Source organism: Protobothrops mucrosquamatus, unplaced genomic scaffold, assembly GCF_001527695.2.
Source record: "Protobothrops mucrosquamatus isolate PMUCROS unplaced genomic scaffold, P.Mucros_1.0 scaffold7337, whole genome shotgun sequence".
Classification (NCBI taxonomy): domain Eukaryota; kingdom Metazoa; phylum Chordata; class Lepidosauria; order Squamata; family Viperidae; genus Protobothrops; species Protobothrops mucrosquamatus.
Window position 1 is genome coordinate 1 of NW_015393139.1, and position 15,503 is coordinate 15,503.

General features: G+C 40.3%; 1 protein-coding gene across 1 annotated transcript; it reads left to right on the forward strand.

Annotated features, from left to right (window-relative positions):
• The first annotated feature begins 1,900 nt into the window (after positions 1-1,900).
• LOC107300529 (inactive ubiquitin carboxyl-terminal hydrolase 54-like) lies at positions 1,901-14,231 on the forward strand. Its single transcript, XM_015829848.1, has 3 exons — positions 1,901-2,272; positions 10,195-10,287; positions 14,070-14,231. The coding sequence occupies exons 1-3, from the start codon at positions 2,126-2,128 to the stop codon at positions 14,229-14,231; spliced, it is 402 nt and encodes a 133-aa protein (XP_015685334.1). The 5' UTR covers positions 1,901-2,125.
• Positions 14,232-15,503: the final 1,272 nt, after the last annotated feature.

Genomic DNA, 15,503 nt, shown 5'->3' on the forward strand with positions numbered 1-15,503 from the left:
GACATGGTTATTCCAACTTGCAGGACTGGCCTAGGGGAAAATTTTTAATGGGGGTTTTAAAGTAATTTTTAACTACTAGACCAATTATTAATATTTGTTTTTAACTATGTTTTTAATTTGTAGTTTTTTGTGATTAGTATTTTATTTGGTTGTTAGCCGCCCTGAGTCCGCAAGGAGAAGGGCGGGATATAAATTAAATTAATAAATAAATAAATAAATAAATAATCCATAATATGTTTGTTTGTTTTTGCCAAAATCAGTAAGATCAACCAATTCTGGTTTGCAAACCATAATTTAATCTTAGGTCTGATTTTTACTAAGACCTGGCTTAGTAAAATTTTTAGTTATAATTTTTAGTTATAATTTTTAGTTATAATTTTTTAATAAAGTACACCTGGCTGAATTTGTACATGTTAATCCATAAGTCATAATTTATACCAGTGATGGCAAACCTTTTAGAGTCCCGAGTGCCCAAACTGCAACCCAAAACCCACTTATGCATCGTCGGGTGCCGGGTGAGTGTGGCCCATTGTGTGGGTGTGACCAATTGGGTGGGCATGGCTGTGGTGGTAACAGCAGACTGGGTGGGACTAAAAAGTTCAATCAATCAATTCCAACTTTGCAAGATCTCTTTTTCCCCGCGTGGTTGAAATTGACTGATTGAACCTTTTTTTTTTTTGCACACGGCGGCGGAGGCCTAAAGCAAAAAGGTTTTATAAAACCCAGCTGAAGGCCTAGGACTGGGGCAACGGCGCGTGTGCCCACAGAGAGGGCTCTGAGTGCCACCTCTGGCACCCGTGCCATAGGTTCGCCACCACTGATTTATACAATATATTAAATCAAAACCAAACCGTTTTTTATTTTGTTTAATACATAAACCCATCATGCATGATGTGTGAAGCAAAAGACTTTCAACAAAACACAGTTAAGCAGATTGACTTAGCATGATGTATAGATGTTTCTTGTTTTGTTTGGTTTCAAAATTTATTTTGCAGGCTACCTGCAATTTAGAGAATGAGTTGCAGACTCATTGTGCATCCTGCTGTTGTAGTTCTTACTGTACTTCTGGACCAAATAAAAGAATCTCAATTAACCATCACCAATTTGACAGTGGTGTAATATAATCCATTTGAATAAAAAGAATTGATTTTTTTAAATCAAATTTTTGTTATCCTAGCAACAAATGTAACCAAATCAATAAAAATACACACCACTTTTTACTTACCATTTCCTGTTATCCAAATTCGTCCCATTCAATATGTTTTAGTAATATTTATGGGAAAGTGTAGTTATTGTATTTCTTTGGTCATTTGGTGGGATTTTGCTTTCCCTTCCTTTGATTTTGTTCCTGAGTTTCTGGTGAGACGTGAGGTGAGGGAATGCTGATCTTGGCAGAAGAAAACCAAAATGTTAATTAAATGACGCAAGCCTTTGATTATTCTCTCTCTCTCTTCCCCTCTCTCTCTCTCTCTCTCTTTCTCACTTTCTGCCAAAGCTAGGCATTCTACTCAACAAGAGAAGGAAGAACAGAAGATACCACTCAAACTTGCTGATGAAATTACAGGAACTTCAAGAAGATCATTTCTGCCGGAATTAAGACAGTATTAAATCTCTGTTTTGCTTATAAAAAGTGAAGTTGCCTGTACCAATATTCCAGGAAGAAAACAACAAGAGGTTTTTGCTTGCCAGAGGTTGTTTTTTTTTCCTTATTTCATTTTGCCTGCTTATTAGTCTACGGAGATTACAAAAAGAACAGAAGATTATTTTTCTGGTTTTTAGTGCTTTTGAATATGTTTCACTCTTCGAATAAACTTTTTAGACCAGATATAGGACTTCATTATGATCATTCTTGGAAAAACTATAATTTTATTTAGTTTGCCTCCCTCCCCTTTTTTTTTTTAGATACCAAGATGTTTTCCTGTCAGAGCTTATTACTGTAACAATATTATTGTTATAGTATTATTTCTGGATTTAAAAGAAATACAGCGTTCGTGTCACTTCATGAAATACCCTTAAGGAATGTGGAGGAAGTTTTATATTGTGTAACTTAAGTTTTGATTTTGAATCTTTAAGCCACAGGCACACCTATAGAACCAGTTTTATATTCTAAATCCAAATGTGAAACATGTCTTGGAAGAGAAATTATTTTTCTGTGGGACAGGGCGGCGTGCAAGGCATGTTTACTCCACGAAATACAACATCTATAGCACCAAGTAAAGGTCTCAGCAATGAGCCAGGACAAAATAGCTGCTTCCTGAATAGTGCATTACAGGTAAGAAATCTGAAATAATAATGTGCCTGTCTTTTATATAAAAAAACTTTCTAATGTTTCCTATGCTATGCTGTTTTAAAAGCATATATACTTCAGTGCCATGGAGTCTAATTTTGTTGGACCCTGTTATAAACTTAGCTTCTCTTAATCTAGTTTTCAGATTCTTTGACATAGTATATATAACATACATATATTCAATATAGATGTAAGATATTTAGTATTTTGGATTTGAGTCCTTGTGTGAATATTTTGCTATCATTTTTAAAATAAGAAGGTTGGTATTAAGTTTTACCTTTCCCGTTGACCATTTTTCAGAATGTATCAGACACCAAAATTGCTTTCCTGCTTTCTTGCTATTGCCACAATAGTACAGTAAGCACAGATACAACTGTGTGTGCTTCATTTGAATGAATTCTTGACAGGTTATTGGAATCCTCTTTTAATTTCTTTGCATGTGAAAATAATAAGAGACATGAATGTTCCATGTAAAACTTTGTGAATAAGGCTGACAGGTGGATAAAAGAGATACCGTATTTTCCGGCGTATAAGACGACTTTCTAAACCCTGAAAATCTTCTCAAAAGTCGGGGGTCGTCTTATACGCCCAGTCGTCTTATACGCCGGAAAATACGGGTATTCAGGCAGACTTCCAGAGTTTGGCTGGCAGGATGCAGGTAACCCCTCCCCCCGTCCTGCCGCCTCCCACCGCGCCGCTCCGCGTCCCGCGCCTCCGTGTCTCAAGCCTCTGTGGCACAGAACTGCTGGCGTTATGCTTGGGCGGAAGACTTTTTCTTTTACAGATGGGGCGGGTGGGCCTGACATTCGCGCACAGGCAGGACCCCGCCCGCCGAGCCACCGCTTCCCCATCGCCCTCCACGCCAGCCGGCTCCGTCTCCAGACCTCCCAGCTGACGGGCGCAGGTCCGGGGGTCGCCAGCTGACGGGCGCAGGAGTTCGGCGCTGCAGCGGCCTCCCCTTCGCCCTCCGCACTGGCCAAAGCGTTGCCTGACGTTCCAGCTGACGGGCGCAGGTCCGGGGGTCGCCAGCTGACGGGCGCAGGAGGTAGGCGCTGCCGCGGCCTCCCAGCCACTTGCTTCTTCGGCTGGAGCAATTGCAAGGGCTTGCATGGTTGCCGGTGGCGGGGAGCGCGTCAGCGGCCCTTGGGGACCATGTTCCAGCAATTCCAGCAACCGTTTTTTTTAGTTGGGAAAACCAAAAGCCAGTTGTCTCAGAGTAAAGGACTATTCCCATTTCCTAGGTTCAATTTTCTGAGAAATATCTCACAATAATGGCTAGTCAGTGGTAAACTGTTTGATCCAACTTCCTCTTTCCTGGATATCAAATAATGTCATTGCTCCTCCCCTTTCCCAAAAAAAACCCCAGGCTCTGTTGTTTTACCCAAGCCTTTTGGCAGCTGCAGTTGCAAACTGGATCTTTGTAGCACAAACAAATTGCTTCATGTGCCTAAATTATCCCGCTAGACTAAGTGAGAGCTCCTCTCCTCTCTTCTCACTTTTTTTCCCCTTCAAGTCAGTACTTACTCCTGGCAGCTACCTGAAATTTCTTGGCAAGATTTTTTGGAAGTGATTTGCCATTGCCTGTCTCCTAAGGCTGAGATATTGTGACTACCCCAAGGTTATTCAGCTGGCTTTGTGCCTAAGGTGGGACTGGAACTCACAGTCACCTGGCTTCTAGTTTGATGCCTTGATCACTATTCTAAACAGAATGTCTCTCATTTCATTAGATATAGCAGTGGTGACAAACCTATGGCACAGGTGCCAGAGGCGGCACTAAGAGCCCTCTCTGTGGGCACATGCGCCGTCGCCCCAGTCCTAGGCCTTCAGCTGGGTTTTATAAAACATTTTTGCTTTAGGCCTCTGCCACCGTGTGCAAAAAAAAAAAAGGTTCAATCAATCAGTCAATTTCAACTTCTTGCGGGAAAAAAAAGATCTTGCAAAGTTGAAATTGATTGATTGAACTTTTTACCACTGCAGCCACGCCCAGCCAATGGGCCACACCCAGCCAATGGCCGCACCCACTCAGCACCCAACGATGCATAAGTGGGTTTTGGGTTGCAGTTTGGGCACTCGGTCTCTAAAAGGTTCGCCATCACTGAGAGATAGGAAATATAGAGTACAAATTCAAACACACGTGAGCAGTTTTTATCTGAAAAAATGGCAAAACAGTCTAATAATCTATTTATGTTTTGGATAGGAAGTAAAAGCCATCTGCTGGTATGAAAGCTTAAATATATGCTTTTCAGTGAGAGTCACACAGGAAAAAACATATTTATTTCCTTCCATTGCCAGATTGAAGTGTATATTTAACTGATTCCTATTTCAGGGAACTCTTCTTAACATGAGTTAGCATTTAGTACCCAAGAAGGATCAAAAGTATAGTTCAGCTTACTTTCAAATTCATGATACCTACATATCATTTTCCTATAAAATCACCCAAACTGGCAGAGAAATACTTTGATGTTGGTCTTCAGATATAAGATAAGATAACCTTTATTGTCATTTTTATAGTGTGGCACACATCAAAAATGAAACTTAGTTGCCCGCTCTCAAAGTGAAACACATACATGACACACACCTAAACATACTATGAACAACATATCTATAGATCCACATCCCTACATATACTGTAAGTAGCAATAAATATTAAATATTGTCCATCTTGAATATATAACGGATGGAGGAAGCTTGAGCATTCGCAAGGTTAATGCTGTATGGAATGAAACTCTGGCTGAATCTGGATGTTCTGCTTCGGATACCACGAAGCCTCCTGACAGAGCTGAAATTAGTATGTTCTCCATACTCGAATCGACCTTAAAAACTGCACCAAATACAACATAGCTTTGTGGTTTGGGCCAACTTTTAACATAGTTTTGTCCCTAATTGTCATGGAGGCAGTGAGGTGCTGAGAGTCATATCAGAAGCAGCACTTTCAGTGTGAATACTGAAGTCCTCAGAGCTAAGAGCCAGGGGCTCTCAGGGCTGTTTCAGTAATCCTGGTAGGAAGGCTGTCTGACAGCAAGGTGTACATCTCTAGTTCTGTCTCTTGATCCACACATCCCTGAAGAAGACAGACATTCTAGACCAGTGGTGGCGAACCTATGGCACGTGTGCCAGAGGCGGCACTCAGAGCCCTCTCTGTAGGGATGCGCGCCATCGCCCCAGCCCCTCCTCCCCCTGCAGCCTCCTCACCAGCAGCCCCCCCAGAGGAGAGTCGCCCCCGGGTGTGGCCTGCACGGAGCAGCGCAGCCAAGCACATGGCAGCTAGGCAGCAGGGGCAAGACTCCGCCCTCGTGCCCCGTCGCACACAGATGATGCTGCAGGGAGCAGGCAGAGGGCATGGGTGCCATGGCGCTGCACGGCCGCCTGGGCAATCTTCTGCAGTGGGCCATGGAGACAGTGGGTGGCCCTGTGGGTGGGTGGGGTTGGGGCGGGACGGGCAGGCCAGGGGGTGGAGCGGGGGCGGGCTGGAGCGGGTTTTGGGCACTCAGTCTCTAAAAGGTTCGCCATCATTGTTCTAGACAATGGTGAATTTGTTGGTGCTTGAGGTGCTCACTGATGTTCTGGGGAGCTGCAGGTAATGAAACTGTGAGGTGACACCACTAATGGGCCTGCTGGACATGCATGCAAATTTTCCTTGGGTCCCTGCCAGTGACGCCTCTTCAGTGGCTGGAGCGCCAGCCTGTGCTCTGACAGCCTGAGTCCCGTTGCGTCTAGCAGCGGTTTCAATTTTCTCCTCCATCTCGAGTCTTCACCGAGTCTTTACCACTCTCCCAAAAGTGAGAAGATAGGCCGTCGGGGCCCAGCACCCTGAGAAAATGAAATTTTATGAGACTTGGTTTAATGTCATGGTTCCGACAGGCGGAGACGAATAAAGCAGAACTCTGAGGCTTGCAAATTCCTCAAAGAACATGTTTATTAGTTACAAAGTATCGGCACGTCAAAAGTGAAACCAAGTCTGGAGACACATGTAACAATTCCCCAATACAAAGTTAAAAAATCCCACCTCTAAAACTATGCAAACAACTACGTTCCCCAATACATCTTCTTGGCGGGCTTTTTATGCAATGCCGGGCCTGCAGTCTCGGGAGCAGCCAATGACCTTGGTTCCCATGTAACAAAAGATTATTTTGATTAGCGAAGCATCTGGACAACCCCCCTCTCTCTGTTCTATGTGGCAACCGAAAAATGAGAAGGAAAATAATTACAAATGAGCCATGCTCATTTGTAGAGTTGACAAAGAGACTAGACCATACATGTCAAACACAAGGCCCGTGATTGGCCAATATTTGGCCTGCAGGAATGCCCCGGAGATGACAAGAGACTGGCCTCGGCCGCCCTGGCCCCGGCCCCATCCAGCCCGGTGGTCCCCAAGGCGCATGCACAGGAGGCGGTGGGCACGCGGGGACCAACAGCGTCTGGCAGCAGGGGCTGCATAGCCCGCTGTAAATACTGAGCCGGCCCTTCAGCACAGCGCTGTGGTGGCACCGGCAGCACGCAAAGTGGGGGGCACGTGATGTGGACCGGCAGCACGCAAAGTGGGGGGCACGTGATGTGGACCGCTGGACATGCCTATTCCATCCCATCTCTGGTTGGAGAGCAGGTCGCCACATATATATATATATATAGTCCTCTAGTAGTCTTGTTGTATCCAGTCGGAGTCATTTCATATGAGATGGGTGGCTATATAAATTTGATGTACAAACAAAATTTGATTTTTTTGCAACCCAGCCTTTCCCCACGGGGACCTTGAAATATCGTTTCCTTCAACTTTATAAGTAACTGCCACATGTCAAGGACTACCATGAAATATTACTATGTTTAATTATTATCATTCCCTACAACAGCAAAGAACAGTTTTCCACTGTTCTTTCCTGACCTTGGAAATTCTCCTCTTTTGCTCCATCAAATCTTGTGTGTGTGGGGGGGGAGAGCTTCATGGCACAGAAGGGATAGATTGGAATATTTCATTAATGGGAAGGCCAGGATATTTTTGGGAGAGAGCAAATGCTGTACAGGGATCGTGTCTCCTTAAAGAAGCCTGACGAGCCTTGGCTATTAAACTGGCAGTACAATTGGATTTCTGCACCCATCAACACTCAGAAGAAGGGGACTAGTTTTAGGGAGGGAAAGAGTCAATTTTAATGATTAACAAAAGAGATATAGGAACTGCCCCTCTGAACAGTTTGAGGGTGAGTATAGAAATAAAGTAAATAACTTCTTTATCGTGGCCAGTCAGGAAGAAGGAGTGGAGAATTTTGAAGTGAGGAGGAGAAGTGGAAATAGAAAGTGGATCACGGAAGAGGAAGAAACATTTAATGCTTTCAGCCTTGGAGGGGAAAAGAAAAGAAAATAAAGAAGATGATGCAGTGTCTGAGATTGTCAAGGTTCGAAATACCAGTTCTAAAGCAAGAAGTAACTGTTACGTAAATCTATTTCAGCTGCCCCAAACTGTAGTGACTCACAAAGTCTCTCTCAATTTGGAATGGCAGGAAGAAGTAACTTAAAAGTTTAAAGCATTGAGGAAATGGATGAATGTGGTGGCCTGCCATTCTTTCATTCCAGTGGGCAACAATTGTGTGTGAGGTTTCATCCATGCCTAAGAACTCTAATTTAGCTGAGACATTGTCTAAAACTACAGAGTGGAACTAAGATCTGTCAGGAGATTGGTGTTTTTTGTTTGTTTTTTGCTGACTTTCGATATGAAAAGGACCCAGTTTAAATCTCAGTGGCTGTAAAATGAGAGCTGTAATCTTGATGGTTAGCAATCATCGGTTCAAAAGTCTTTATGTAACTCTAAATGTGACAATCCTTACCAGTGATGATAAATTTCTAGGAAGTTGGTTCAAAGAAATGCTGTGTAAATCAGTGTATATGATTTTATTTTAATTTATCTGATATGTCCGTATATCAGATAATCTATTTGTGAATTTAAAAATAAATGATCTAATTAATGTGATAAAGGCATCAATGAGCAGAAAAGGGAAATTGTCTACTAAGTTCAGATTTTGTAGAATTTAGATTGGGAGTGATTCTCAGAGACTGCCTGCACAAGCCCCTGCTGTTTTCTTGGCAAGGTTTTTCAGAAATGATTGCCATTGCTTGTTCCCTAGGGCTGAGATACAGTGACTGGCCCCAGATCTCCAAGCTGGCTTTGTGCGTAAGGCAGAGTTAGAATTCAAGGTCTCCCAATTTCTAGCCTAATGCCTTAAACCAGAGGTCCCCAACCTTTTGAGCACCAGAGAGGTTTTTTTACGGACCAAAGGAGACGTGGTTTCATGTACTGCCTGCATCCCACTGATGGGGCTTTGCTTGTTTGCGTGGACCGGTTTCTGGCATGCCGTGACTCGGTGCCGGTCCACGGACCAGGGGTTGAGGACCCCTGCCTTAGACACTATACCCATGGTGGCGAACCTATTGCACGCGTGCCACAGGTGGCACGTTGAGCTCTCTCTGTGGGCACGCGCACCATTGCCCCAGTCCTAGGCCTTCAGCTGGGTTTTATAAAACCTTTTCGCTTTAGGCCTCCGCTGCCGTGTGCAAAAAAAAAGGAAAGGTTCAATCAATCAATCAATTTCAACTTCTGGGGGGGGGGGGAAGTTCTCGCAAAGTTGGAATTGATTGATTAAACTTTTTAGTCCCACCCAGTCTGCCATTACCACCACAGCCACGCCGACCCAATGGGCCATGCCAACCCGGCACCCAACGATACATAAGTGGGTTTTGGGTTGCAGTTTGGGCACTCAGTCTCTAAAAGATTCGCCATCACTGCACTATACCAAACTGGCTCTTACTTTTACCCTTGGTGTTACTTCCTTATTGCAAAGGCATGCCAATTTATTGTTAAAGTGCAGCAGCATTTACTGAATAAATGCTGAGTATATACTGGTTGAAGGAATAATTACAGTGGTGCTTAAATGTTTGTAATTCCTTTTGAATTTTCTATGTTTTTTTTTCATAAATCCTAAAGCTAGATAACGAGAACCAAATTATATGAGACATAAACATTATACTTGCTGGTTTTATTGATTGAGGGAAATGATCCAAAGCTACATATTTGTACGTGGCCAAAGTATCTTCGAATAGATCACATTTTAGGTCATATTTACGCACAAATATTGAAAATTCAAACAGGTCCACAGATCTTTAAGCATCATTGTATATAGCATATGGATGAGCAGTCTTCCTCATTATTGATACCATTGCTATGATGCCCATCCAAGCAAATTCTGTTTTTTCTGCCATGATTCTTACCGCCTTGATTCAGTTTTTCTTAATTCTTCCCACTCAAGTCAGTTCCTACTCATAAAATAAGAGATAATTTTTCTCCCTCTTTCCACCATTCCCAGTTCAGGTTCCCCTTTTATGTCATCTCCATCCCCTACAAATTTTCCCCTTTACATCTTTTTTTTTCTGTTCTTACTAATCCAGCTACCTTGGTCCTTACTACTTTGGTATTTTATATAGGTAGAATTGCCTCTCTTTCTATCCCTTTCCAGTCCAGTTCCCCCTCTTATGAATATTTCTGTGCTGTATGAAGGGGAAGGACTGTTGCCTGTATCATTGCTGTCTCCTCCTCACCTCGCCTCTCTTCCGTCCCTTGCGTTGCATTCATATTAATACATTGCACTATTTCTCACTTTTTTAAAAAAAAACAACCTTTTATGTTTAAATGGTAACATTTAAGTAAATGGATTTTCTGATTTTCTATATATCCACAATAAGGATTATAAAACTATCACTTTACATGGAAATATTTTCCTTATCAACCGATTACTTAGAATGTATGTACCGAATGCTTTCAATTGGAGTTATGCTTTATACTCTCAGATGTTATTAAAATCAGTTTTCTTGCCTAAAATATTCTGAAGAAAATTGATTAAAAACAATAATGCTTTGTTTTCTAGGTTCTCTGGCATCTTGATATTTTTCGACGCAGTTTTCGACAACTTACAACCCATAAATGCATGGGAGATTCCTGTATATTTTGTGCCCTCAAAGTAAGTGATAAAATGAATTCAATGGGATGAATTCCTCCAACACACCTCCCTCCACTGATTTCCTGGGGAAAGTGGCAGAAAAGATTGCAAATGGTGATCGCATTATTGTGATTTGTAAATGCAAAATGCAGGTTGTAAATGCAAAATAGGTGGCCAAGTGCCTGAAATTCAACCACATGACTATGGAATGTGACTATTTACAACAGCCAAAGGTGCCTTACAGGCTACACTGCATCTGCTCCAATATTGTTGCAGTCATAAGTTGAAGAATACCTGTACATGGCTGACCAACCTTTTCTTGAAAACTTCTGGTGATACTAGTTCATGAGACAGGGTGTTCCACAGGTTAACAGTTGTCACAATCGGGACATCCCCCCTTGTTTCAAGATTGGATCTTCTCTCATTAGTTCTTCTCTCCTTCTAGTTAGCCACTTGTCCAGGTTGCTATAAGGATTCTTTCACTGGGCAAGGGGTTGGACTATATGACTGGAAGGTCCTGACCAACCCTCTGTGTAATTTATGTGGAAATAAACTGGAGTAAATGCAGCTTTGCTTTTATCCTAAAAGCTGGAGATAAGTGCCTAGTACAGACTTTAGAGTATGTGATTAACTATATATTTTATTAGTAATATAAAGAACGATTTTGTTGAATGCTAAGAAAATATATAAATATACCTCTTTCATACACTCTTGAAATAACTGTTTATTAAAAAGAGGTTTTTGTTTAACTTTTAGAGTTTTCCGAGAAAACGAGCGAAAATGATTCCTTAGTCTTTCAAGTAGTTTATGGCAGCTGACAATTAAAGGCAGTTGTTAATTTAAGAGAGTTATTGTGTTATATTTTTGTAACTTGCTTTTGAATTATGAACAAAACCTGAGAATCCAGAAGGGAAAAAAGACAGGGAAATATTTTCTTCTTCAATCCCCCACTCCCCTTGCTATTAATCAATATATAAAGTTGCAGTTCTTATATGTGAATGGGTTATTTATATTTTGAATATCTTATTGCTCCATATTAATCTTACATTCTGCGATGATTAACTCATTTTACTTATGTGGATGTACCCATATGAGGCATCGGTATACAAAATGCTAGTTTCAGTCCAGGACCTGTAATACCTGTTTGTTAATTAAATAAAATATGCTCGCATTACAGCTGTCATCTGACTTGGCCAATCAACACAATCGTGAATGGTTCCTCCTTTATTTAAGTCAATGCTCTCTTAATGACTTAGGAGCTCATAATAAGTTTTTTTTTTATCTGTTCCCATGTTGACATATGTAGAGCATAGTCCAGGGGTAGGCAACCTTGGCTCTTTTATGACTTGTGGACTTCAACTCCCAGAATTCCTGAGCCAGCCATGCTGAGGGGAAAGGGAGAGGTTTCCAAGCTGAGCCATGCTGGCTCAGGAATTCTGGGAGTTGAAGTCCACGAGTCATAAAAGAGCCAAGGTTGCCTACCCCTGCCATAGTCCTTGCATTTTTTTAACCAGACTGATGAATGATATTTTTTTTAATTGGGAGCTTGTTTATTTGTGCTTAGAGAACGGGTAGGGGGAAATTTGCCAGTGGAACAAAACAAGTCACAAAGAATTTGTTTGCTTTTAGGGACTGTGGTGCCAGGATGTAGGACAGGGGATGTTTTGTTGTGGCTAGAGAAGAATGGAGCCTTCATTTGTCGATTCTAATAGCGTCTCTGTCTTACAGGATTTTCATATGACAAAAGCTGAAAGAATTAATTTTGAAAGTGTTTGAAAGTGTGCTTGCTGAGAGGAAAGATGAGGTTCTTAGTGTTTGGACTGACAGAGGTCGAAAAATACTGGTTCGGTTCTGGTGAAAAAAAAATCACATGTGCAATCTAAATTATCTATTTACATATACATGGATATTGCCAAAGTTCGTAGCTATTTTACAATATAAGAACTAGAAAAGGCATACTTTGCGATTTCTTCCCTCCTACACTCCATTTCTGATTAACTTCAACCATTAAAAATACTAGCTACATACAGTCATTACATGCCTCAATCATTAAAAATATTAACTACATTCAATCATTACATGCTTCAATCAAAAATACTAGCTACATACAAACTTGAATTGTATTTTCCACCTATGGAACACAATTGTATGAAATACTCCTTAGTAATTTGGGTTACTGAATTAATAAATAGGCTTCCCTTTGACCCAAAGCCTCATAAATTCTTCTATTTCTTTCTGTTACTTAAATCCTAATAGCTGTCATCTATCAGTGTTGCTATCAGCAATCTGTGTTGATAAAATAAAGTTATTTTCTTGAGGAAAAAAAGCCAAATAAAAATACTACCGATATATATAATTATGATAGTATTGTCTTGACTCTATACTTAAGACCTTTACAAAATACTATGAAGTACATGGGGGGAGGGGGCAGCAGTGTCTATGGACGAGTAAAAAGAGATCAGATTAATAAAAGCAGTATTGTGGTAGGTAGAGTGATATAAGCCCCATCCCTTTTCTACATGTGTCATGATTGACAGATTAATTTAGATACTCATGAAAGCATCAAAGTCAGTCCATTTCATAAAAATCTACACTAGGTATCTAACAATCTAAAAACAAAATGCTACATAAATTAGCATGGAATAAATTAGCCAATAGTTCCTGGCTGACAAACTCAGTTATTCATCCAGACAAATAAGGAATACATAAATCATAAAGACCTGCACAAATGCCTGCACAGAAGGTCTGAAGCTTCAAGTCAAGGCTGAATTAATAATGTGATTATATTGGAAGCTAGTGCATTAGAAGAGAAATTTGAAAAAAAAGGGAATGTTGAAAACATTGTTTTATTTTAAGCAAGAATGGAAACGGAAGTGCAACCACAAGTTGGTATAGTAGTACAACCATTAAATAATCAGGCTATAAACTAAGGACTTTACACTTCAGGGAGTCAAAAACCAGGGGATCTGGCACACATTTGGAATAGAAATTGCTTTTTTAAAATTATTCTCTCATGGATGTCTTATTATGATTGTATCAGCCATCAGGTCCCTGGCCCAAAAGTGGGAAAACAAAATGTGTTTGTCCAAAAGGTCAAAAACAGCTGAAAGATGTAGGTGATTGCTTGGAAACAAAGGGGTTATGTGTATTTGTAGATCAGTAATGGCGAACTTTTTGGCCTTGGTGTTTCAAAAATTTGGAAAATACCAAAGATGACAATGCTACTTGTGACATGCCACCCCCCCTGCAAATAACAAGTATTTTTCTTTTTTTAAAAAATATTTAAATTTGCAAGTAATAGTAAATTGGGTGCAATGTTGTAACACCCTAAAGACAGAAATGCATTTCAAGGACTACTGACTGGTTAAAAAAAGTAGAATGAATTATATATATTAGCAAGTGTGGTCTGACTGCAAAAAAGACAAGTGCAAATGGAGGCACTTGAAGTATAGATTCCAAATTATGAGAAGTCTAGTTCTTGTTGACCTGTTCTGCATAACATAATTAAAGGACTAGAAAAACTAAAATAAAGAAGGGCAATGGCGTTTTCATAGGATTAGAAACAGTATCCTGGGAAGGAATTAAAAGAATTGTATATATTTAGCCTTAATAAAACAGCTAAGTATTAGCGTAAGTATCTCAAGGGATCTTACATAGACAATAAATAGCTAGTCTCCATCCTCCCAGAATAGCAAGAATAGTCTGTGTTAACAATTTGGCAAGCATACTTATTTTTGGTTCTTTGTCAGTATGGGTAAAAATAATTTGAGCACTTTAACATTTCTGTGTTTTAATCCATCTAGGGTATCTTTAACCAGTTCCAGTGCAGCAATGACAAAGTGTTACCTTCTGATGCTCTTCGTAGTGCTCTCGCAAAGACGTTTCAGGATGAGCAGCGTTTCCAGCTAGGCATTATGGATGATGCTGCGGAATGCTTTGTGAGTATGAAAGTGGTGGAACGTTGATGAATCCTGAAAAAGAATTTCTCATTTTGCTAAGTTAGTAAAATCTGTACTGTATGAAGAAGCAATAAATAGTGAAGCTCCTCCCACCAAAAAGCAAGCATGTTTTTTTTTTTTACTTTATTCCTTGTTCTCTTTTTCTTTGTTTTTTTTCCTTAGTTGCTTTACTTTCATTTTATTTAATCGTCCTTTTTATTTCTTTGTGGGGATTTGGTTGTGAGCTACCTACAGTAGCCCCATGGCGAGATAGGCAGCAAGCGACAAAATAATAATAATAATAATAATAATAATAATAATAATAATAATAATGCTTAATATAATGTTATTGCTTCCTGCAATAACTCAGCAATGTTACAAAAAACCGCGCTACTCAGAACATCTTATATTTTAAGGAGGTACCTAGTTGACACCTAGGATGTTGGTAGCAACCCGTGTCAACCATCAGCGCCAGCCAATTTGAATGTTCAATTGACTGAGGTTCATGTCTAATGAATAAATAATAATAATAATAATAATACCACCCTTATAACACTCCAGATTTAGCAGTTGTCGATAAGAAAGACAAAAAAGCCTGGATAGTGGATGTCGCAGTGCCTGGAGACAGCAGAATAGAAGAGAAAGAACTGGAGAAGATAACAAAATACCAAGATGTACAAATAGAAATAGAACAACTGTGGCAAAGGCAAGCAAGGGTAGTACTAATTATAATAGATATCTTGGGTGCAATCCCAAAACAACTGTAGCACCACTTGAACACCATTGGGTTTGACAAATTCACCCATCAGTCAATTGCAAAAGGTGGCTCTACTGGAAACAGCTTCTATCCTTGATGATATCTGTAATACCATCAAACATCCAGATCTGCCTATCCTAGGTCCTTGGTAAGAACTCAGTAGGTAGACAAAAATGCCAAACCCAGTCTGTGAGGTTTGACTGTGTGATATTATTATTATTGATCATCGCACAGTCAGCCAGAAGTTCAGACTGGATTTGGCATTTTTGTCTACCTGGGATAGGCAGATGTGGATGTTTGATTATTGTTGTTGTTGTTGTTGTTGTTGTTGTTATTATTATTATTATTATTATTATTATTATTATTATTAATCATTGCACAGTCAGCCAGATGTTCAGACTGGATTTGGCATTTTTGTCTACTATCGACTAAATTAGTAGACAAGTGAAATGCTGTGGACATAATATACTTAGATTTCAGTAAGACAAAGTAGACCACAGCCTACTTCTTGATAAGCTAGAAAAGCGTGGGATAGACAACAT

What these genes read in the sequence shown, in the direction of transcription:
- LOC107300529 (XM_015829848.1), top strand. Translation starts at nt 2,126, where the DNA reads ATGTCTTGGAAGAGAAATTATTTTTCTGTGGGACAGGGCGGCGTGCAA. An exon ending in TCCTGAATAGTGCATTACAG is followed by an intron (nt 2,273 to 10,194) that starts GTAAGAAATCTG and finishes TTTGTTTTCTAG; the next exon opens with GTTCTCTGGCATCTTGATAT. An exon ending in GTATATTTTGTGCCCTCAAA is followed by an intron (nt 10,288 to 14,069) that starts GTAAGTGATAAA and finishes TAATCCATCTAG; the next exon opens with GGTATCTTTAACCAGTTCCA.